Source organism: Amblyraja radiata, chromosome 11, assembly GCF_010909765.2.
Source record: "Amblyraja radiata isolate CabotCenter1 chromosome 11, sAmbRad1.1.pri, whole genome shotgun sequence".
NCBI lineage: Eukaryota > Metazoa > Chordata > Chondrichthyes > Rajiformes > Rajidae > Amblyraja > Amblyraja radiata.
In genome coordinates, this window is record NC_045966.1 from 40,849,209 (window position 1) to 40,874,953 (window position 25,745).

General features: G+C 43.0%; 2 protein-coding genes across 2 annotated transcripts; both read left to right on the plus strand.

Annotated features, from left to right (window-relative positions):
- The first annotated feature begins 15,288 nt into the window (after positions 1 to 15,288).
- On the plus strand, positions 15,289 to 18,147 carry LOC116978566 (protocadherin-10-like). Its single transcript, XM_033029798.1, has one exon. It carries the CDS (start codon positions 15,451 to 15,453, stop codon positions 17,833 to 17,835), a length of 2,385 nt encoding a protein of 794 aa, XP_032885689.1. The 5' UTR covers positions 15,289 to 15,450; the 3' UTR covers positions 17,836 to 18,147.
- A 1,171-nt stretch (positions 18,148 to 19,318) lies between these two features.
- Positions 19,319 to 23,067, plus strand: LOC116978565 (protocadherin-10-like). The gene has a single exon (XM_033029797.1). It carries the CDS (start codon positions 19,798 to 19,800, stop codon positions 22,186 to 22,188), a length of 2,391 nt encoding a protein of 796 aa, XP_032885688.1. The 5' UTR covers positions 19,319 to 19,797; the 3' UTR covers positions 22,189 to 23,067.
- Positions 23,068 to 25,745: the final 2,678 nt, after the last annotated feature.

Here is a 25,745-nt window from a genome sequence, read left to right on the forward strand (position 1 = left end):
TGTGAGTGGGTACAGCTCCTCGTTGTCTGGGACAGGAAGAGACACTGACGTATTAGGCTTGCCTCGGCCACTCAGTTTTAGACTCGGGTAGAGGTGCTGCCTGTCCCGTGCTTCTTTCCCAGCAGCCTAGTCTTGACCACATGCTATTGGCACTGGTGGTCTCAGGTTTGTCCCAGTGGCTCATTCTCTTTCTCTTTCTCTCTCCCTCTTTCTTTCAATTTTCAATTTCAATTTTCAATTTCCAATTTAAAAACTTTATTGGCATGATAAAAAAAACATTGTTATATTGCCAAAGTATAAAACATGAAGTACATATTTAAAATGCATAAGTATAAATACAAGTATACAGTGCATGGATAGACATGTCCCATCTCTCTTCTCTCTCTCTCCTCTCTCTGTTCTTTCTCTCTTCTCTCTTTCTTCTCTCCTCTCTCTCCTCTCTCCTCTCTCTCGCCTCTCTCTTCTCTCTCTTCACTCCTCTCTCTCCTCTCTCTCCTCTCTCTCTTCTCTCTCTCCTCTCTCTCTTTCCTCTCTCTCTTTCCTCTCTTTCTTCTCTCTCTTTACTCTCTCATCTTCTCTCTCTCTTTCCTCTGTCATCTCCCTGTCTTTCTCTCTGTCTTGAGAGCCTGGGGTTTTAAGAGAGTAGGCTGACAAGGTCCAAGGTTCATGTGGCCGAACAATAGCAATAATATTCGGATTTGGCCTCTCAAAGCCTGTCATCCAGTTAAAGAGTTCAGAGCAACACCAAAGGGAGAGGGCATTGTCACACGGGCTACTTTCTATACTCCATCCAGATTCTCTTGGTGGAAAGTCACTTACTTGTCACTCACTCCACTCATCTGCCAATCATAGAAACATAGAAACATAGAAAATAGATGCAGGAGTAGGCCATTCGGCCCTTCGAGCCTGCACCGCCATTCAATATGATCATGGCTGATCATCCAACTCAGTATCCTGTATCTGCCTTCTCTCCATACCTCCTGATACCTTTAACCACAAGGGCCACATCTAACTCCCTCTTAAATCAACCCCCCACACCCCCCTCACCACTATCCACCTATCACTTGCCAGGCTTTGTCCCACCACAATCACTCTTGACCAATTTTCTCTCACCCCTCCACCCCCCCCCCCCCCCCCACTCCTATCAGTCGGAAGAAGGGTCCCGATCCACTGTCTGTCCATTCCCTCCACAGATGCTGCCTGAACCATTGAGTTCCTTCAGCAATTCCTCCAGCAGTCTTGGTCAAGAATGTTCCATACTGTAAGATTGCAATTTTCTCCTTTAATATTATCCTTCCTGAATTCTTTCTTCTGTCACATTCTGTTTAAAATAATCATTGGCACTATTTCCTCAAACACATTTTCATTGGGAGCTTCTGAATATGTGACTTTTAACTTTTTATTCAACATTTGGAGGAACTCGGGCAGCATGGTGGTTCAGTGGTAGAGTTGCTGAATGACTGCGCCAGAGACCCGGATTCGATCCTGACTATGGCTGCTGTCTGTACGAAGTTTGTACATTTTCACCGTGACCATGTGGATTTTCTCTGGGTGTGCCAGTTTCCACCTACACCCCAAAGACATGCAGGTTCTTTATATCTCCTCATCAACAGCTATTTAAATCTGAATGTTAGCTCACACTTTTCCTTTCATCTTAACTGAGACCTTGCTGTCATCCACAAGTATGTTACAAACCACCAACAACATGTTTAAGGGATTCATTTATGGAATTAAAATAATCAAAACGTCAATGAAAGGTAATCAGAAAATAATGAACCCAACGGATGGAGGAGTATTGAGGAGAGGTAATTACAAAATTGCAGTTTACATTTTAGTTTATTGTCACGTGTACCAAGGTGCAGTGAAAAGCTTTTATTGCGTGCTATCAGTCAGCAGACAATTGGTCAAATTAAGGCATTTTAAGAAGAACATTGTTTAGAGATATAGCATGGATATTGACCCTTTGGCCAACCGAGTCCACACCGACCTTCGATTACCCATCAACACAAGTTCTATGTTATCCTACTACCGACATTTTAGGGGCAATTTTATAGAAACCAATTAACCTACAAATCCTCATGTTTTTAAAGTGTGGGAGCATCAGGAGGAAACCCATGCGGTCACAGGGAGAACATGCAAACACCACATGGACAGCGTCTTAGATCAGGATTGGATCTGGGTCTCTGTTGCTGTGAGGCAGCAGCTCTACCAGCCACTCCACTGTGCCACTGAGTCTTAAAGACAAGGATGCACAAAATATTATACTTTAAAACCAGGAAGGCAAATGATTTGTGCAAAAGAAGAAATATCAAGGAGCTATTGGGATGGAGGAGGCTACAACGAAATAGAAGGATGAGTCCATGAAGAGATTTGATGATCATGATCAAAATTTTAATTTGGAGCTGGGATGGGGTAGTGGAGGGGATTATAATTTCAGGGTTGCTGAATTGTCTAAAATTAAAGAATTTGCAAGTCCATGGCAGGTATAAGGAAGAAGGCAGGTATAATGAGACGTGCAGCATTTCTCTTACATAAAGCAGGCACTTGTTTGATTGTAAATGTGGTATTTTTCTGTGTTGTAAACTGTTACTGATTCTGTCACGTTCTCTTGGAGCACCAAACATGCAAGGTTTAGTTTAGTTAGTTCATTGTCACGTGTATGCTCTTACTATTCAATATCGATTTCCATAATTGGTCCAAAATAAATCCACTGTCTGTACCTATAGTTCAGGTGATGATGATACACCATCAAGGACACCATTTGTTGGGAGAGATGTAAAACGGTTCTTCTGATGTCTTGGTGACATTGTTTAGGGGGGATCCTGGACAGTCTTAGTGAGCATTATTTTACTTTAGAAGAAGGGTTTCGGCCCGAAAGGTCTGAAGAAGGGGTTTGGCCCAAAACGTTGTCTATTTCCTTCGCTCCATAGATGCTGCTGCACCCGCTGAGTTTCTGCAGCATTTTTGTGTACCACCTATTATTTTACTTTAGTTCAGTTTTATGTCACATGAACTGAGGTACTGTGAAAAGCTTTTTGTTATGTGTTATCCAGTCAGCGGAAACTATACACGATTACAATCAAGCTGTCCACAGTACGCAGATACATGGAATAGGGTTTAGTGCAAGACAAAGTCTGAAAAAGGTAGTCTAAGGGTCTACAATGAGGTATGGCCAAGATATGAAAAGTGGGATTTGGCTAGACTGCTTTATAACTCAACAATGAAACATGGTGCAAAGGCTTTCCTTCCAAGCCACCTTCTTCTGGGGTCACCTATCCACCAATTCCTTTTCTATGGAGATGCTGCTTGACCCGCTGAGTTACTCCAGCATTTTGTGTCTATTCTACCACTCAATATCAGTTTCTATAATTTATCCTAACACAAGTCCACTGACTGTAACTGTAGCCATGTGATGGTTATACATTATCAAAGGCACAAGTGGCATAGTGGTAGAGTTCCTGCCTTTTACAGCAACAGAGACCCAGGTTTGAAACTGACTGCGGGTGCAATCTGTGCGGAATTTGTATGTTCTCCCAGTGATCTCGTGGGTTTTCTCCCGGTGCTCGGGTTTCCTCCCACATTCCGAAGATGTACAGGTTTGTAGGTTAAGTGGCTTTGGTAGTATTGTAAATTGTCCCTAGTGTGTAGGATAGTGCTGGTCGGCACAGGCTCGTTGGGCCGAAGCATATCGGAATTAAAGTAAACTAAAGTAAACATAGATTGAGAGTAGTGAAACTGATCTTCTGACATCTCAGTGACATTTTTGGAAAGAAAAAGTGCGACCCTGATCATTCTTTGTGAGTATTTTTCTCTTGGTCAACATCAGAATGAATAGTGAAATGATTACTCTATTTATGAGATGTTTTGTATTATTCTGTCCTATCTAAAATAATTGCAGGTGTGTCTGACAGTTACTTTTTTGCATCTATATAGCTTTTACACATGTAAATCATCCAATTTTCAGAATATATTCTTCTATTTCAATAATCACAGAAAATGAATCGCTTAGCCGAGGATATTCAGCCCCTGTAAGGTTGCACCATCAAGATGATTTAGGAAGATATTGTCAAGACTAAAGCGCCTGAGCAATAGGTGCAGGCAGATAGGACTAGTTAGACGGGGCATTTTGGTTGGCATGGATGACTTAGGCTGAAGGTGCTTGATTCCGTGTATGTAAGGTCAGTGCGAAGAAGGTATTCGACCTGAAAGTCATCTGTCCATGTTCTGCAGAGATGCTGTCTGAGTTACTCCAGCACTTTGTGTATTTTTGTGTGCTGCATGACTCTGTGTACACAAAGGTCATTGATGAACCTTCTTGCACTAATTCCATAGCCAAATTGATTTAATATGTAAAACTTCATTGATCTGCCAATAAAATTCCCAAGATTCACCTGCCCATGAGTGAAGAAATGCCTCCTCATCTCTTCCTTTGATGGCTGACCTCATATTTTGGGACAGTGCTCCTGATTCTAATTGCACCCGCTGGAGTCCTGTCGTCTTACATCTACCCCATCAAGTCCACATTAAAAAATAGCTATTTTCAATTAGGTCATGTATTATTCTTCTCAACTCTGGAGATCACAGACCGTTCTACTTAATCTATCCTAATAATTCCACATCTCTGCCCACCTGACACCCTCTCCCAATGTTCAAGGCGTCAATCTGGTGAAACATTAATTGTACTTCTTCTCCTTAGGGAAGGAGACCAAACTAACATACAATAGTCCAGAGATGCTCTCAACGGTTGGAGCAAATGTTATACTCATCCTCCTGTAAGATATATTATCATATTATTTGCACTCCTCATTTGATACTGTACTTAAATATTAACGTTCAGCAATTAATTTGCAAGAATACCCTGGTCCCTCAGCCCACTGATCCAGAAATGTGGCCACTTTTTGTATATTGCCACAGTGAGAGTAAGTCTACTATTCTCACACTAAAATTATTGCACTTTTGTACAACCTGGCTCGGACAAAACTTAATAACCCATTTTCTGTTATTTGCACTTTATCAGTTTATTTATTCATGTGTGTATATATTTATATTATGGTATATGGACACACTTATCTGTTTTGTAGTAAATGCCTACTTTGTTCTGTGTGCTGAAGCAAAGCAAGAATTTCATTGTCCTATACAGGGACACATGACAATAAACTCACTTGACTTGACTTGACTTGATATATGACTGTACTTATCTAAAGTATTAAGAATAAGGGGTAGGCCATTTTGGACTGAGAAGAGGAAAAAGTTTTCACCCAGAGAGTTGTGAATCTGTGGAATTCTTTGCCACCGAATACAGTGGAGGCCAAATCACTGGATGTATTCAAGAGAGATTTAGATATTGCATCTTAGGGCTAAGGAAATCAAGGGATATGGAGAGAAAGCAGGTAAGGGGTACTGATTTTGGATGATCACCCATGGTCATATTGAATGGGGGATCTGACTTGAAGGGCTGAACCTGTACCTATTTTCTATGTTTCTATGTTTCTAAGATTTTACTGGATTGTATGTAAAAACAAAGAATTTCACTGTACTTAGGTATGGATTATTGAATTATTGAATCATTGAACTCCAATTCCCACTTTTCTACCAAATAGATGATCATACATTATTCACCAGTGTGTTCCTTTTACCATGTCCTTGCTCATCCAATTACTATTTGATTGATCAATATACCATGGCAATGGGTCCTTTGGCCTACCATCGATCACCTATTTACACTAGTTTTATGTTATCTCACTATTGGCAGTTTAAAGAGGCCGATTAACCAACAAACCCAAAAGTCTTTGGGATCTGGGTGGGAAATTGGAGCACACCCGGAGGAAACTTACACGGTCACAGGGAGAGCATGCAAATTCCACACAAACAGCACCTGAGGTCAGGACTGAACAAGGGTCTGGTGCTGTGAAGCAGTGGATTCACCAGCTGCACCACTGTGCACACTATATTTACTATTTATTTATTTACTATGATTCTTTTCACAGTTCACACTAACACTAATGGTTGGATCTGCAAACACTCTAACAAATACCAATTTCAATAGATGTGAATTGTCACAGTTGTCAAGCGCAGCAGGATGAGGAGTGACCTTATAGAGGTGTATATAATCATGAGAGGAATAGATCGGGTAGATGCACAGAGTCTCTTGCCAGGATTGGGGGAATCAAGAGGACATACCATCGGTTTAAGGTGAATGGGGCCAGATTTAATAGGAATCTGACGGGTAACTTATTCACACAAATGGTGGTGGGTGAATGAGATGCCAGAGGAGGTAGTTGAGATAGAGACTATTGTAACATTTAAGAAATAATTAAGACAAGTACATGGATATGACCCGAGCTATGCCTGCCTCTTTGTTGGGTACGTCGAACAATCACTGCTCCATGCTTACACTGGCCCTATCCCCGTACTCTACCTCCGCTACATTGACGACTGCATCGGTGCTGCCTCCTGTATCCATGCAGAACTCACTGACTTCGTCAACTTCACGTCTAATTTCCATCCTGCACTCAAATCAACTTGGACCATCTCCGACATCTCCCTATCGTTTCTGGATCTCACCGTCTCCATCACAGGAGACAGACAATTGACCAACATCTACTACAAACCTACTGGCTCCCATAGCTATCTTGACTAGACTTCTTCCCACCCTGCTTCCTGTAAAGACTCTATCTCCTACTCCCAATTCCTCCGTCTATGCGGCATCTGCGCCCAGGATGAGGTTTTCCATACTAGATCATCGGAGATGTCCTTATTCTTTAGGAAACGGGGGTTCCCCTCTTCCGTTATAGATGAGGCTCTCATTGGAGTCTGCTGGATATCACGCAGCTCAGCTCTTGCTCCCTCTCCCCCTATTCGCAACAAGGACAGAGTCCCCCTTGCAGCGCCAGCCTTAGGAGGTGCGGGGCCCAATTGGGAACAATTTTGGTGAGCCACAGGTTCCCAGCCAAGGTCTGTAGATTCATAGAAATATAATTAAAGTCTATTATAGACTATATCTCTATGGTAGAATGGAAAGTAATCAAAATGTGCGCTGGAAAAGTGCATGCGACTTAATGGACCAAACAGATCTAAGCTACATTTTAATATAAAATTGCATACATGTAAGCCTACAAGTAACAAACAAAATGTGTAGATCACCTCTGAAAAGTACATAGTTACAATACCTGTTCAAAAGGGAACTGCAGATGCTGGAATATCGAAGGTACACAAAATTGCTGGGGAAACTCAGCGGGTGCAGCAGCATCTATGGAGCGAAGGAAATAGGCGACGTTTCGGGCCGAAGGTGCGGGTCTGAAGAAGGGTTTCGGCCCGAAACATCGCCTATTTCCTTCGCTCCATAGATGCTGCTGCACCCGCTGAGTTTCCCCAGCAATTTTGTGTACCTTAGTTACAATACCTATTGTTTTAGTTACTGTGAAATGAATAAAAAAGTTATTTAATATAATAGATCCTGGAAAACCAATAACCATTGGTGAAAAACCAGTCCAGGCATTAAATTTTGTGCTTCAGCCCCATCCTACCCTTTGGGCGTCTATCCCATCCTAACTTAGTTGTGTGTGTTAGTTGTCTGTGCGTTATGTGTGTGTGGGAGGGAGGGAGAGAAGGGAGAGGAAGGAGAGAAGGGAGGGAGAGAAGGGAGGGAGGGAGGGAGAGGAGGGAGGGAGGGAGGGAGGGAGAGAGGGAGGGAGGGAGAGAAGGGAGGGAGGGAAGTTGAGAAAGGAGGGAGGGGAGAAAGAAGGGTTGGAGCGAATGAGAGAAGGGAAAAGAGAGAGGAAGGAGGGAGGGAAGGAGAGAAGGGAGGGAGGGAAGAAAGGAAGGAGAGGGAGCGGATGCCGGGGTCCGGGCGGACGCGTGTGAGCTGAGGCCGATGTTTGTAAACGTTGCTCCAACCCCCGGCCCGGCCCTCCGTGTATTGTTCACCGCGTCTCCCCAGGGAGAGAGAAGGGTGGAGTCGGGGCTGTGTGCGTGAAGCACAGTGACTGGAGGGGCGGGAGCGCTGCCCCGGGTCCGTGAGGGAGCGACCCACCTCCCCCTCTCCCCTTCTCCATTTCCCCTCACACCCCCCCCCCCTCCTCGTCTACCTCTTTCTTCCCCTCCACCCCTCTACTCTCTCTCCCCCCTCCACCTGGGGTAGATCTACCCGAGCCAAGAGTAGATTACTCTTGCGCGGGGCCCCCTTACTCGCGGGGCTCAATTGGGAGCACTCGGTCCAATCGGCTTTAGGCCTGTCCTGCCCCCTTGTCCTCACCTTCCACCCCTTCAGCCTCGCATATAGCATATCATCCTCAAACACCTTTGCCACCTCCAACGGGTTCCCACTACTGGCCACATCTTCCCATCTCCACCCCTTTCTGCTTTCCGTAGAGATTGTTCCCTCTGCAATCCTCTGGTCAACTTGTCCCTTCCCACCCAAACCACTTCCTTCACCTCCCCCCTCGACTCCATCCAAGGACCCCGACAGTCTTTTCAGGTGAGGCAGAGGTTCACTTGCACCACCTCCAACCTCATCTATTGTATCTGCTCTCCCATGTGATAAGTGTGAGGTGTTACATCTTGGCAGGACAAATCAAAATAGGACGTACAAGGTAAATGGTAGTTAAAATTGAGGAGTGCAGTAGAACAGAGGATCTAGGAATAACTGTGCATAGTTCCCTGAAGGTGAAATCTCATGTAGATAGGGTGGTAAAGAAAGCTTTTGGTGTGCTGGCCTTTATAAATCAGAGCATTGAGTATAGAAGTTGGGATGTAATGTTAAAATTGTACAGGGCATTGCTGAGGCCAATTCTGGAATATGGTGTACAATTTTGCTCGCCAAATTATAGGAAAGATGTCAACAAATTAGAGAGAGTACAGAGGAGATTTACTAGAATGTTGCCTGGGTTTCAGCACCTAAGTTATAGAGAAAGGTTGAACAAGATAGGTCTTTATTCTTTGGAGCACAGAAGGTTAAGGGGGGATAGAGGTCTTTAAAATTATGAGAGGGAGAGACAGAGTTGACGTGGATAAGCTTTTTCCATTCAGAGTAGGGAAGATTCAACCAAGAGGACACGATTTGAGAATTAAGGGACAGACGTTTAGGGACAACATGAGGGGGAACTTCTTTACTCAGAGAGTGGTAGCTGTGTGGAATGAGCTTCCAGTGGAAGAGGTAGAGGCCGGTTTGATTTTATAATTTAAAAATAAATTGGATAGGTATATGGACGGGAAAGGAATGGAGAGTTATGGTCTGAGTTCAGGTAGATGGGACTAGGTGAGAGTAAGTGCTCGGCACGGTCAAGAAGGGCCGAGATGGCCTGTTTCCGTGCTGTAATTGTTATATGGTTATATGGTTATATAGGCGTCAACTTCTGTACATCGGGGAGACCAAGCGCAGGTTCAGCGATCATATCGCTGAACACCTGTGCTCTGTCGCCTTAACCTACCATCTCGCGGTTGCTCAGCACTTTAACTCCCCCCCCACCCCATTCCCAATCTGACCTTTCTGTCCTGGGCCTCCTCCATTGTCAGAGTGAGGCCCAGCGCAAATTGGAGGAACAGCAGCTCATATTTCACTTGTGTAACTTAGTTACACCCCAGCGGTATGAACATTGATTTATCTAACTTCAAATAGCCCTTGCTTTCCTTCTCTCTCCATCCCCTCCCCCTTCCCAGTTCTCCCACCTGGGTCTCGGACCGAAACGTCACCCATTCCTTCTCTTCAGACATGCTGCCTGTCCCGCTTAGTTACTCCAGCATTTTGTGTTTACATGGATAGGACAGGTTTATAGGGACGGGCCAAACGCAGGCAGGTGGGACTTGTGTAGATGCGACATATTGGTCGTTGTGAGGAAGTTGGTCTGACGGGGCAGTTTCCACGCTGTATGACTCTGTGACACTATGGCCGCGGATGTTTTTTGGCTCAACCCACAATTTATTTTTGTTTGCATCATATATATCTGTTTGCGGCATATGAAGTTGTATCTGTAATCTCGCAGGTTTCCATATATTTTCTGTGAGTTTTACAATCCTAAAACGTGGACAATAACCATGTGCAGAGTGCAAAAAAAGATGAACAAGACAGTGAATAAAAATCGACGATCAGGATCTGCAGATGCTGGAATGTGAAATTAAAAAGGAAACAGATTGTGCTTGAAATGTCCACGGGCAATACTGTGAATGAAATAAATGCAATTAACACTTTAAGTCGACGAGTTCGAGATACTTTGCCCTTGGAAGAAACATCAACGAATCATCGTTTACGTAATGGTATTTGCCAGGCTGTCATACCTTATGGTCAATAACTCTTGTAACCAGTCCACACAATAAAGCTTATGTATTTCACAACATTTCTTGACGTAAATTCACAACGCCTAAATTGCCATCCCTATGTACGACAGTTAACCTTATAGAGGAATCTCTACATTTGGACTTTAGACTTTAGAAATACAGCGCGGAAACGTGGTCTTCAGCACACCGAGTCCGCGCCGACCAGCGATCACACCGTACACTAGCATTATCCTACACACAAGGAACAATTTGCAATTATTTATATATCTGTTGTGCTGCTGCAAATACGAATGTCATTGTTCTGTTTCGGGGCATATGACAATAAAACACTCTTAACTCTTCTTTGACATCAGGGCCATTTAATTCACTGATACCAATATCCTAAAAACGTATTGATTCCTAAATCGAATATCGTAATCTAGTTACCATCACTATCAGTGCACCCCAGACCCTACCGATGAATTGCGGAAAATAAAATTCTCCTTATGCAACTTTTGGTTTGGTAACATTCTGTGCTTTCTATGTTCTTGACCCGTCTGCGAATAGGAACAGTTTATACTTAAGTTTTCCAACTGTACACTTCGCGATCTGTCAGGTCCTCTCACAACAGCCCCCCATTCCAATCCGATTAACCCAAACATTGCCATGGATCCATGGACGACACAGTGGCGCATCTCGCAGAGTTGCCAGTTAACAGTGCTAGAGACTCGGGTTCGATCCTTACTTGGGGTGCTGACTATGCGAAGTTTGCGCTTTCTTCTTGCGAACACGTGGGTTTCCCCGCATGCTCCTGTCCCCCCCCCCCCCCCCCCCCCCCACCACCCCCCACCCCACCCCCACCCACAACATCCTAGAAACATGGCGGTCTGGATGTTAATTATACCTTTAAATGCGTAAAAGTGCCTTTAGTGCGTAAACGTGTGAATGCATAAATGGGATAACATAGGACTTGGGCGAAAGTGCGAGCAGTGGTCGACGTGGTCTCGATGGGCCGAAGGGCCTGTTGCCATGCTGCATCTCTAAACGTAACTAATCTAAATTAAACTCAACGAAGTTAAACTAAACTAAACTGAACTGAACTAAACTACCGAATTAATTACTTTTATTTTCGCCAGAGAAGTCCAGAACCCTCCTCCACTTCTTTCCCCATTATGAAGAACATCTCCCATGAAGCCTCGCATACGTGTGGCCTCTCTGCCAATTTAGTTGGAGTCCTCCTGTCCATTTTAACCAGGTGCTCATAATTTTCCACATCCGAATTCCGTGTTCATTGTCTGTTGTTTTATTCAAAGATCCGACCATTCTTCCTTCATATCAAAAGTTCCTCCTTCCAAACGAAATTCATATCAACCTCATTCTCTATTCTTCTCTTAAAGAAAATCATAAGTTAGTCAAAACTTTCCATCGTCGTGCATATAATGTGTGTTTCGTTTCCCCCATCCCTATTATTCGACTACTGAGTGTAATAATACTTTTTTAACTTTTTGAACAGGATGAATAGTTCTTCATAATCTGTTGCGCTACGATAGTCGCGAGAAAGAATTATAACGTGTTTGTCAGTCTCCATTATTGCACCCCTCACATCTTCTTTACAAAATCCATAGTCTACAATATATCTTAAACTGACCATTCATCCATCTTTAAATATGTCATTTTCACTTCTCATCGTACGTTTCCAAACTCACAGATTTTTGAACCAGAGGTCAGATTACAGAAGGTAACATCATACCTGTGGTTGTTGGGTGCGTGACTTTTCATTGTAATGATACACAAGACCAGGGAAAACATCAAGGCAGATTAATCTTGTATTCGGGCGACGGTACATTCATCCACACATTGTGGATATGTTCAGAATGGTCGCTGATCAGGTGCAGTAGACTTGCAGCAATATGTACTGCAAGCACAAACAAACTTGAAGCGGTAAAGGTGCTGGAATGGTGATTGAAAACATACCCCCAGAATGGCATTCCCGTGTTCCACGATTTTAGGTTCCAGTCCAACGTTAAATCTTCAAAAAATATGTCCAAAGGATTCTGGAAATGGAACAGATAGTCGTGATAAAAATTAGTTAATTCGGAGACGTACACAAGTTCTAGTCTCATTTCTCGCCAAATGCTAAACTCTAAGTCCGCTCTCCTATTTCCAGTACGTATTTCCTTGTCCCCAAACGTTATTCTTTGTTATTTCTGATTTCAAAGAGCCGACATTCTGCATTTTCTTCCAATGTTAAATTTTGGCCTTAATTATGACGTTTGTGTTTGGTCTTCTTTTATTCAACGATCTTCAATATTTTTTAACCGTAATATATTTATTTAATTGCGGATAAAAATTGGCAATGGTCACGTGAGTGGTAAATATCTTGGAATTACTGAAATGGATGAAGTTTCTCGGCTATTTGTATCGCAAATTTGGCCAAATAATTTTATTGTGGCAGGGTACTTCGGTGAAAATCATCGTCAAAGTTTACATGATTAATCACGACGTTTCTGACAGAATGAATTGTATCTGCCTCAATCGTTAAGCAAACACACAAAGAGCTGGAAGAACTCATCGGGTCAGGACAAAGACTGGCAGTGATAGGTGGATACAGGCGAGGGAGGGTGAATTGGCAGATGGGTACAATCAGCATGTAGCACCTTACTTGTGGTGCACGAATGCGCGGCATCTCATTGTAAAGAGACACATTGGTGGTGGAGAAGACCAACGTCAGTATGGATGGAGGAAAGGAGTTTAATACCATGGAATGTGAAGCTCGGGATTGCCATTATGGACAGAACACAGGTGCTCTGCAGAACAGTCGCCCAGTACTGAAGTACACTGTAGTGGAGGCCACACAGTGAGCACTGAATGTTGGACGTGATCGTTTGCCTCAACTTGAAGAGTCATCTGGATCAATGGATGGTGGTGAGTGAGGTGATGAAAGGCCAAGTGTTGCAATGCCTACTGTTGCAAGAAGATGCGCCATGGGTTGCTGGGAGGGGAGGAGTGGAGGGAGTGGTCCCTGTGGAAAGAATAAACAGGTGGGAGAGAATGGCTGCTTTGGTGACGCGACCCCATTGTTGCTGATGAACACGACGAAGCATGATATTCCGCGCTAGGAGGGTAGTGGGGTGAAAAGTGAGAACCAAGGGAACGCTGTCCGTGCTCTCTCTGTGACGGGAGAACACGAGAGCAGATGTGCAGGAAATAGAGGAAAGGCATGTGCGGAAATACATCAAGAATGGCAGAGGGAAAGCCCCACACTGAAGGAGGGTTCCGATCTGAAATGTCACCTATTCTTTTCCTCCAGACATGCTGCCTGAGCCACTGAGTTACACCAGCATTTTGCTTCTATCCACATTTCTGGTAGATGGAGAACATTTCAGAAATCCTCAAATGGAAAACATTATCTTGGAAACAGATGCAGCTGGGGAAACTGAGTAACTGAGAAAAAAAATGGGGTGCTGTCGTTTCAGGGAGCAAGTTGGAGGGTGGGGTGGGGTGTAGTCGTAGCTGTGGGAATTCATGGATTTATACCAGATATCGAGAGATAGAATGTCTTATGGAATGGGGATGTTCAGAAAAGGCAGGGACATGTCAGAGATAGTCCAGGTGAATTTGAGGGTAGGGTGACAATTGGTGACAATGTTATTAAAGTTGACGAGTTCCACACAGGTATAGGAATCAGTGGGAGGGAACTGGTAGGGATTAGGCCCATATTTTCATCTGGCTAACCTACATAAATAAAATTATGGATATTATATCTCCCCGTTTAAAAATTGTTGGTCTAATTAGTTAAGGAATTCCATAAAGTTCCGCTTTCGTTTCACTCCTGCCATCTGGAAGAGGGTATAGGAGCCTGAAAATCGCAATGCCCAGCTTCAGGAATAGCCTTTTCACAACAATCGTCAGGCTATTGAACACTACGAACTCCAATTTAACTCCGAACTACGAACTACCATGATTTCACAAATGAATTCGAGGTTTGTTTTTGTTTTGCACCATACATATATGTATATATTTGAAACATTGTACTTCTTTTTGTTGCTTATTTTGGTATCAACTAAATACTATGTTTGCATAACTGTCGTGCTGCTTCAAGTAAGAATTGTATTACTCCGTTTAGGGACACATTATAATAAATATTCTTGACTCCTAACTATGTGGACTCTTAGGAATATTAAACTTGCTATGATATTCTTCATCTACCCCAGTTCCTACACGATCTATCAGTTTTATAACTTACTAATCGCAACTATTAGTGCATATTAATTTAACTGCAGGAGAGAACTGCAGATGCTGGTTTAAATCGAAGATAGACACAAAATGCTGGAGTAACTTAACGGGACAGACAGCATTTCTGGAGAAGAATTCATTTTCTCCAGAGATGCTGCCTGTCCCGCTGTTACTCCAGAATTTTGTGTCTACCTTTAATTTAACGTCAACTGTGTTGTGAACTTGCTCGGCATTTTATGCTATGTTTCTTTAAAAAAATATATTTGCAATTATTTGCAATATAGTACCCACAAGGGATTTATGCGCATATTAACCAAGGCTAAATGGAATGGTCCAAATACTTTCATGTTTGTTGGACACTTTTGACTATTTGGACATGAATTAATTTTGATGTCTCCAAAGGCTCATCAGAGCTGTCATTGCCTTTTGGTGCTAAAATGGATTATTCTGAAATGCTTCAAATACAAAATCATTAATAAATACAGGTCACATGTTACCTTTGCACATCCAACTGGTTGGTGGAAATAGCAGTTGTTGGTAATTAGGGGGCAAAATACCCGCTACAATTTGCAACTGATAAATAATATCGAAAGAAGGATGAATCCGAATTCGGTAGAAAATGTTTCAAATGATTCAGTGCAGCCGACTATATCAAATTTTGGTTGAAAAGCGCAATTCGGGATAATACCAGCTTTAAGAAACGCAGTCTGCCGTTATTGACAGGGGCTCGTTGTGTCGCAGGCAACCAATAGCCAGCCGCGTTCAGCGGGAGATCCATTGCCCCTCCCCTTTGGTGAATAAACCGAAAAGGAATTCAATTCGGAATGCTATGTAAAGGTCGAAACAATATAAACGCAGGTTGAGGTTTGTTAGCAAGCAGGTACAATCGGTCAGTTTATCCCGTTGCTGGGACAGCGCTTGCAAGGATTTGCCAGATTTGAAACATAAAGTGCAGCAGAGACAATGGCGAATTCGCAGCAAAACAACGCCTTGGAATTTAGGGCAATGGTTTTAATTTTCATTCTACATGCATTGCACCTGGGGCTTGGACTGATACGTTATTCAATCCCTGAAGAAATGGAATATGGCTACTCTGTTGGGAATATCGCTGAAAATTTGCGAATAACCGTTCGACAATTATCAGCTCGAAAATGTCGCCTGGTCTCCGCCGAAGAAAGGCAGTATTTGGAGGTAAATGTGGACACTGGCGTCTTGTTTGTCAGTAGTCGGATAGACAGAGAGCAGCTTTGTGCACAGAGTCCGTATTGTACAATTGCTTTCCAGATAATATTAGAAACCCCCCTCGAAATGTACCGGGGTGAGGTGGAGATTGTCGATATAAATGATAATTCGCCCACTTTCCCAGAGAACGCCATTCTCTTGCAAATGGCCGAATCTATTGCACCGGGCTCTCGCTTCCCACTGGAGAGAGCGCTCGATCCAGACGTGGGGACAAATGCGGTCACTGAGTATACTATCAGTCGCAATGACCAATTCGGGTTGAACGTGAACGTCAGAGAGGATGGCACAAAAATTGCGGAGCTGGTGTTGGAGAAATCATTGGACCGCGAACAGGAGGCATCCTTTCAGTTTGCCCTGATGGCCATAGATGGAGGCACGCCTTCGAGATCCGGGACCATACAAATCAACATCAGCGTACTGGACAACAATGATAATGCGCCCGTATTCGAGAACGAAGTGTATACGGCAAACCTAGAAGAAAACGCACCTGTGGGTACTTTAGTGGTCAAGATTAAAGCTATCGATCTGGATCAAGGTACGAATGCTGAATTGAAATACTCCTTCGTTAATCTTGTTCCAGAGAGAGTACGTGAGCCGTTCAGCTTGGATCCTGAAAGTGGAGAGATCAAAGTTCAAGAACAGCTCGATTTTGAGGAGACGAACAGCTATGAACTTGATGTCCAAGCTGAGGATAATGGTACGCCTGCGATTACTGGACATTCCAAAATTTTGATCAGGTTGATTGATGTAAATGACAATGCCCCGGAGATAAAGGTCACCTCCCTGTCTGGGCAAGTCTCCGAGGATGCTGCGCCCGGGACGGTGGTGGCTTTGATGGACATTACTGATCGTGATTCTGGGGAAAATGGAGAGGTTCACTGTCACATTACATCGGGCGTTCCCTTTAAAATTCAATCCTCTCTGGACAACCATTATAAAGTCACCACCAGTCGTGCGTTAGATCGGGAAACAACTTCAATATATAACGTACATATCATAGCCTGGGACTCTGGGTCTCCCCCCTTGTCAACAAATAAAACTATCCAGATATCGGTTTCTGATGTGAATGACAACGCGCCACAATTTTTCCAATCCTCTTACACATTATATGTGATGGAGAACAACGCTCCGGGTGCTTCTATTTTCACACCGACTGCGTTTGATCCAGATTTGGACCAGAACTCCTACATTTCCTATTCCTTCAGAGGGAATATTCAGGATTCTCTGGTGCCCACTTACCTCCGTATCGACTCGATGAACGGCACCATTTACGCACTGCGCTCCTTTGACTACGAAAAGCTAAAAACCTTCCAGTTTCATGTTCAAGCCCGTGACGCCGGAGCGCCTCCACTAAGTAGCAGAGCCTCGGTGAATGTGATCATCCTGGATCAAAACGACAACACTCCAGTAATTGTTTCACCTTCAGAACAGAATGGATCACCAGCCGTGCAGATCGTGCCCCAGTCAGCGGGCCAGGGGTACTTGGTCACCAAGATAATGGCAACCGACGCAGATTCTGGTCAGAACGCACGACTCTCTTTCCGGGTACTTCAAGCAGCCGAACCCGCTCTATTCAGCGTGGGGCGGAATTCAGGCGAAATCAGAACAACGAGAAGCATTTTGGGCCATGATGATACCTCGCAAAGTCTGGTCATTTTGGTGAGTGATAATGGACAACCGAGCCTGTCAAGTACAGCTACAATCCGCATGTCGATTTTGGGCAACGTTAGTGAGAAAATATCTGAAGATATGGATTTGCACAATGACTCTGGTCATTCGTCCGATATAAATCTTTATTTAATTGTCACCTTCGGATCAACTTCGGTTTTGTTCCTGCTGACCATAGTCCTATTGGTTGTATTGAAGTGTAAACACGATGTGGAAGCTGACGGGCGCACAGTTTGTTGTTGCAAGCCAAGGAATTCGAAGGAGGCATTTCCTCGATGTTCTGCGCAGCGAGATCAGTTGAACTGTAGTGCAGCAGGTCAAACTCTGCCCTTCCCTGAGAGTTACCATTACTCGGCTTGCCAGTCACGGGAATCACCCCAGAGTGAATTCCTTTTCCTGAAACCTTACAATCCACCTGCCTCTCAATGGCGATGCTAAAGAACAAAGGTTTGCCAAACTGAAAGGCTTTTACAAGATGCTATGTTTTCTAAAACTATTGCCTGTCAAACCTCATTCATCATATCAGCACCTGTGCAAACACAAAGAGTTTGAGTTTCAGGCCACCGGCGTGATGCTTTAATGCGTTATTTCCACAAATGTTGCCTAATCTGCTGAACATTTCCAGTTTTTATTTTGTTTTCGTGGATAGGGGAAGCGAATGCAAATAAACTGAGAAACACCCGGGCTGCACACAGGAGCCGCGGTAGAGTTGCTGCCTTACAGCGCCAGAGACGCTGGTTCGATCCTGACTACGGGTACTGTCTGTATAGAATCGTACATTCTCCCTAGAACCGCGTGGGTTTTCTTCGGGTGCTCCGGTTTCCTACCACATGCCAAAGACGTACAAATGTATAGGTTAATTGGCTAGATTGTGGTAGTGTACGGGAATGATTCACACAGCGTGGATACAGGCCCTTCGGCCCAACTTGCCCACACAAGCCACCATCTATACTAGGAAGAACTTATAAACTTCGTACAGACAGCATCGTCCAATCCAGGTCTCTGGCGCTATAAGGCAGCAACTCCACGGCTGGACCACCGTGCTGCCCTGTTGTTTCTTAATTTCCCTGCAATCTCTTCTACTATCCTTAAACACAAAAGACAAACTAGAAAAGCAGAATTTATGCAAATAAAGCAAAAAAGCATCACGTCTAGATAATGAAACGAATGTGTAGGAAAGAATTGTAGATGCTGATTCAAACTGAAAATAGAAACAGAAAGATGGAATAAGTCAGCGGGTCAGACAGCAGGTCAGACAGCATCTCCGGAGAAAATGATTTTCTCATTTTTTCCAGAGATGCAGTCTCACCCGGTGAGTTGCTCCAGCTCTATGTGTCTATCTCAATGAAACTCTAAGTCCTTTTCTTTTCACATGTCCTGCTTGGTCTGCTGCGTTTTCCAGCATGTTATGTGACTTTCAGAATTCGGGCATAAAATTTGTCAAATAATTTAAGTGTTCTCCTTGAATTTCATTTTTAATCTTTAACATTATTCAGCCACGGTGAGTGATACCGGATTTATTCTCTCTTTTTTTAACAGAAATATTACAATGAACTATATTCTTGACTGGTGTAGATATTTTCAGAAGCTCAATCATCGTTTATTTGACACTTGATATTCGCTGTCTCTCCAGAAATATTCATTACCATAAATAGCATTTGGAATCCCCCCCATCCTATGACAAGAATGTTGGCGTACATGATATAGTTATAGGGTAACTGTATAACAAGTCATGGCTTAAGGCGAATAATTGTAATAGTGACCACGGTTGAACATGCAGTCATCTAAGTCTAAACAGATTTTCCACGTTGTATTCTTAAAAGAATATACCAAGCCGTAAAGCTTTAAATGCTGAAATCCTGCATAGACTGAAGCCAAAATGTTGCCTTTACAGATCAACCGATCATAGATCCTTCGAGCAAAGAGTAGTTGCGTAACTAATCAAGCTACCAAAGTACATGGTATATTTTGCGACAGCTTGTTTGGAAAACTATTGATCAATAACATAAAATGACCCATCTGGAAAAATGCAAACATATTGAAATATTTACCAAGGTTCGATGGAAAGTATAAATGCAGATGATTTTTAACAATATTTCTGTATTTTAGTTGAACACCGCATTTTCTCGGGCACATTCTGCCTTTAAGAACTGTATTCGGTACTGATTGACAGGGGCTCGTTGTGTTGCCGGCAACCAATAGGTACGCACCCTCCGCGGGAGATCCATTGCCCCTCCCCATTGGAGACCGAAAGACTTCCCATTGAGCTTGCAGAGGACAGCTCCGACTGAAACGGCCTTTGTAAATTTTGCACGAAGACGCATCGCTCAGAAGATTTTATTGCGAGACACCCACGAAACATTTTGGCCGAATAATAAAGAATAATCTGCCGCAACAACAATGGCGAATTCGCAGAGCAGCAACGCCTTGATGCGTCTGATGCTGAATTTTATTTTCATTGTTTGCCTATCGAACCAGGGGTTGGGTCTAATTCGGTATTCTGTTCCGGAGGAACTGGACTATGGTTCTTCTGTTGGGAATATTGCCGAAAATTTAGGACTCAGCGTTGAAGATTTATCAGCTCGAAAATGCCATCTGGCATCTGCTGACGGAAGACGGTATTTGGAGATAAATATACAGACGGGCGTTCTATTTGTCAGGGACCGAATAGACAGAGAGGAACGTTGTGAACAAAGCCCTTCCTGTACGCTTGCCTTCCAGTTAATATTAGAAAACCCTCTCGAAATGTACCGGGGTGAGGTGGAGATTGTCGATATAAATGATAATTCGCCTTCTTTCCCAGAGAACGCTATTCTCTTGCAAATGGCCGAATCTATTGCACCGGGCTCTCGTTTCCCACTAGAGAGCGCACTCGATCCAGACGTGGGGATAAATACGGTCAATGAGTATATTATCAGTCCCAATGAGCACTTTGGTTTGAAGGTGCATGCCAGAAAGGATACAGTCACAGCAGAGTTATTGTTGGAGAAATCTTTGGACCGCGAACATCAAGCATCTTTCCAGCTTCTATTGACGGCCGTCGATGGCGGCAGCCCTCCGAGATCCGGGACAACTCAAATCAACATCAGTGTATTAGACAGCAATGATAATGCACCGGTGTTTGAGAAGGAAATATACACGGCAAGATTGGAAGAAAATGTACCCGTGGGAACCTTGGTGAGCAAAATCAAAGCTGTCGATCTGGACCAAGGTACTAACGCCGAGTTAAAATATTCCTTCCTTAATATTGTCCCACGGAGGGTGCGTGAGTTATTCAGTTTAGGTCCAGAAACTGGAGAGATCAAAGTTCAAGGACAGCTGGATTTTGAAGAGACCAATAGCTATGAACTTGACGTCCAAGTGGTAGATAATGGCTCGCCGGCAATTACAGGACATTCCAAATTGCTGATTGAATTGATTGATGTAAATGACAATGCCCCGGAGATAAAGGTCACCTCCCTGTCTGGGCAGGTCTCCGAGGATACTGCGCCCGGGACGGTGGTGACTTTGATGGACATTACTGATCGAGATTCTGGAGAAAACGGACAAGTTAACTGTCATATTACATTGGGCGTTCCCTTTAAAATTCAATCCTCTCATACCAACCATTATAAAGTCACCACCAGTCGTGCTTTAGATCGGGAAATCACCTCACTATATAACGTGCATATCATAGCCTGGGACTCTGGGTCTCCCCCGTTGTCAACAAATAAAACTATCCAGATATCGGTTTCTGATGTGAATGACAACGCGCCACAATTTTCCCAATCCTCTTACACATTATATGTGATGGAGAACAACGCTCCGGGTGCTTCTATTTTCACACCCACTGCGTTTGATCCAGATTTGGACCAGAACTCCTACATTTCCTATTCCTTCAGAGGCAATCTTCAGGATTCTCTGGAGCCCACTCACCTCCGTATCGACTCGATGAATGGCACCATTTACGCACTGCGCTCCTTTGATTACGAGAAGCTCAAAACCTTCCAGATTCAAGTTCAGGCCCGTGACGCCGGAGCACCTCCACTGAGTAGCAGCGCCGCGGTGAATGTGATCATCCTGGATCAAAACGACAACACTCCGGTAATTGTTTCACCTTCAGAACAGAATGGATCACCAGCCGTACAGATCGTGCCCCAGTCAGCGGGCCAGGGGTACTTGGTCACCAAGATAATGGCAACCGACGCAGATTCTGGTCAGAACGCACGACTCTCTTTCCGGGTACTTCAAGCAGCCGATCCCACTCTATTCAGCGTGGGGCGGAATTCAGGCGAAATCAGAACAACGAGAAGCATTTTGGACCATGATGATACCTCTCAAAGTCTGGTCATTTTGGTGAGTGATAATGGACAACCGAGCCTGTCAAGTACAGCTACAATCCGCATGTCGATTTTGGGCAACGTTAGTGAGAAAATATCAGAAGACATGGAGTTGCACAGTGATTCTGGACATACCTCCGATATAAATCTTTATTTAATTCTCACCTTCGGATCAACTTCGGTTTTGTTCCTTTTGACCATCGTCTTCTTGGTTGTATTGAAGTGTAAACAAGATATGGGCATTGTTCAAACTGACGGGTGCACAGTTTGTTGTTGCAAGCCAAGGAATTCGAAGGAAGCCTTACCTCGGGGTTCTACGCAGCGAGATCATTTGAACTGTAGTGCAGCGGATCAAACTCTACCCTTCCCCGAGAGGTACCATTACTCGGTTTGTTTGTCACCGGAATCATCCCAGAGCGAATTTCTTTTCTTGAAACCCTACAGTGGAGCCGTCACTAAAGGCACCTGTTAAAGAAGAAGATTATGGTGACTCCAAGGATGGTATTTATTCCTGTTTATATCATGCTACGAGTTAGCAACTTGCGTTCGAAAATATTTTACCCGACAACCATCTCAAATCGTTTAATCCTACCCAACATATATGTGATTTTGACACTAACGTTGTAATGAAAATGAAACAGCCAGTATATGAGTGTAACGTTCTACCCGTCTGTAATTTATGATCACCTTGCCCTAGCACTCACCAATGCAGACTGTTTCCTCCCATTTGGTTGATGTGTTTGTTAGATTGCTAAATCAGAATAGTCAATATATGAGGTGGCCAGTGTTCACACCTGAAGCTATAAAAAATAACGAGAAAAAATTATTCTATGGTTCTGAAGAAAGTCACTTTAAAATTTGATAAGGGGACGTGCCATGCATTGGAGTTATTTTGCCATTTCCATTTTATTAAACAACAGTTTAAAACATAATAGAGTACAAAAGAGTAATGCATAAAATGTAGCCTACAACATTAGATAGGTGAGAAGTTATTTCGCCAACTACTTGTATGTATCGTATTATGTTGGCTGTAATTAATGTTTTGGGTCGTGTACCCTTTCAGACCAGGAGATTTGTTCCAATCGGGCTATGTCTATGTTCATGCATCACACAATACTCCTCCTTGTCATAGATTTTTCCTCGCCCTATCAGCATATTTTATATTTCCCTCTTGTGCTTGTCAAATTTCCAATTATATATATTAGTACAAATAATCTCCGTTACCAGTTGTGATCGTTAGCACAGCAGTTCGGTGAAATGGTTTCTCTTTAGTTAATTGATGAGCTATTCTTGACTCTTTATTTATGATCTCTAGTATTGACTCCCCCCCCCCCCCCCAACTACAATCTGAAGATATATTTGCACCAAGACTCGTCTATTACACTGTCTTGAGAAAGTTATCATTTTACAGCTCAAGTATACCCTTTGGACATAAAAAATAAGACGAACCTTTGCAAATGAACTCCACTAGCCTGTCAGTTTGACATCGACGTTTTGTTTTGTGAGTTCTTGGCGTTTATAGTCTTTAAAAAACATAGTGACCTCTCTGTAAACATTACTCTGCCTATGTTACAGGCAAGTTACATGCAATCTGAGAATACTTACCTGCTTTTCAATTCCGCACAGCTGGAGGTGCCCATCTGTGTTTTGGTTCTTTTTAAAGATCCTATTTTGCAGCACTATTTTTTAATGATTTGCTCGTTGGTACTGGTACACAAATCATAATAATCATAATCATACTTTATTAGCCAAGTATGTTTTGCAACATTCGAGGTGTTTGATTTGCCATTCAGTCACCAATGTCACTATTCGCCATCGATACTCTTAATTTGCAAGATTTGCCGTCCGTTAACTTTCCCAGAAAATATATTTTCTTACATTTACCCTCCACGTCAATTCTACAAATTTATCAGCGACTCTTATATTCTATCATATTCGTTCCTAAACATTATTAGCTAATCAAGAGGGATTGGGTTTAATTGAAGTTTTTTATCGTTGTGAAAAAAATGTCCGAGTCACGAACATCAGCAAAGAATGGACGGTAAGGACCAATTGAACACAATTTTCAAGTCAACGCGTAGAAACAAAGAACTGCAGATGATGGTTTATACCAATGAGAGGCACAAAGTGCTGGTGCAACTCAGCGGATCAGGCAGCATCTCTGGAGATAAAGGATAGGTGATATTTGGGGTCGGGACCCTGATCCAGACGCTTTTCAAACGTTTGCTGACTTGGTTATCGAACCTTGATCCGTGTTGCATATTTTGAGCATTATAGCTAGATTCGTTTTGCTACAGATCAAGTTAAATCGCATTCTCTAATGTTTGCCATAATTCCACATGGGGCACTTTAAGAAAGCCCAGCAGAATCTTCAGAAATGTAGCACCCTCTACCTTCCCTCATGAACCTTGTTACTCTTCAATTACATCATTAAGGTTGGTCAAAGATTGAATTTCCATTTCAAGTTCACAGTTATCACTTATCCTGATATCTTCCTATTTTGGAGAATTTTCAGCAAATATTATGTTACTTTTAGGTATAGATTTATGTTTCTTATTGTCAGAGTGGTGAATCTCTGGAATTCTCTGCCACAGAAGGTAGTTGAGGCCAGCTATATTTAAGAGTGAGTTAGATGTGGCCCTTGTGGCTAAAGGGATCAGCGGATATGGAGAGAAGGCAGGTACAGGATATTGAGTTGGATGATCAGCCATGATCATATTGAATGGCGGTGCAGGCTCGAAGGGCCGAATGGCCTACTCCTGCACCTATTTTCTATGTTTCTATGTTTCTATGTCACGGGTACCGAAGTATAATGATAAGCATTGTTTTGCATGCTGTCCATTCATATCAGATAATACCATTCATAAATACAATCAAGTCGAACATAAGTAAAGTAGGTAGAGCAAGGGGAAGATACCGTGTGCGCAATTTAGTCCTCAGCATTGTAGCCCATCAGTTCAATTCTTACCATTGTCAGAAAGGATTCTAGTATAACGTTCACCAGTTCTGGTTTGACTTTTAAACAGAAAAGTCTAAATAATTGGCAATCAACCCCCTAATGGCAATTATCACGTACATGTATTCTATGTGTTATTTCTACTATCCTTTTTTTTCACAATGCGTGATTGCGCTCACTTGGAACACGTTTGATTCTGTGTAATTTTAAGTAACTGGTCACAATCTTAAATCTCACATAAGCGCTCTATGCATTCTTCTATTTTACTGTCAGTTTCGTAAATGATTCTGATCAATATTTCCCTGAAATTGTTATTAAATCTTTCTGTATTGTGTTCGCCTTTATTATATTTTAGGGTTATGAAACATATCCTTCTCCGCCCTACGCGCACAGTTCAATTCCTCGCCCATTTCCATATGAATACTTGGTGCTTGATTCTTCTAAAATTTATTTATAAAAGAATACTTTAAAACTTGAACTCTATCTTTGTACGTTCTTTACATCTCATTAACAGAAAACCTGAAAACTTCACCCGTTACAATATTTTGTGCTGCCCTTTACCAGCTAATTTCTCTTTGCCAAATTAAGGAAATGTTCTGTAATTTACAACATTGGTTTTATTAACTTACTAACTTTATTAACTAATCCTCAGCTGTAGTTTCTCAGTCTCAGTGTTTACACAAACCCTTGTTTGACTAAGGGCCATACGTAAAGTGTGCATAGATGTAAGCGTGCCTATATGTGTGGTTTATTGGGTTGTTGTCGGAGTATGAACAGTGGGGCAGCCGCTACAGTCCCCTCTCTTTGATCATTAAGTGCAACATTGAAGACTTTTCAATAAGTATACAAATGTGACTATGAATCGTGCCAATTCCAAGAAAGGGCAAATATATATTCCTGTACGTGGTCTGTTACATTGCTTAGATATATTCCTTGCCAGATTAAAGGTTTACACCTGAAATATGCCTTGTCCTTACTTGGGTGGCACGGTGGCGCAGTGGTGGGGTTGCTGCCTTACAGCACCAGAGACCCGGATTCGATCCTGACTGCGGGTGCTGTCTATACCGAGTATG

Coding starts and splice junctions, on each gene's coding strand:
- LOC116978565 (XM_033029797.1), top strand. CDS start 19,798: ATGGCGAATTCGCAGAGCAGCAACGCCTTGATGCGTCTGATGCTGAAT.
- LOC116978566 (XM_033029798.1), top strand. CDS start 15,451: ATGGCGAATTCGCAGCAAAACAACGCCTTGGAATTTAGGGCAATGGTT.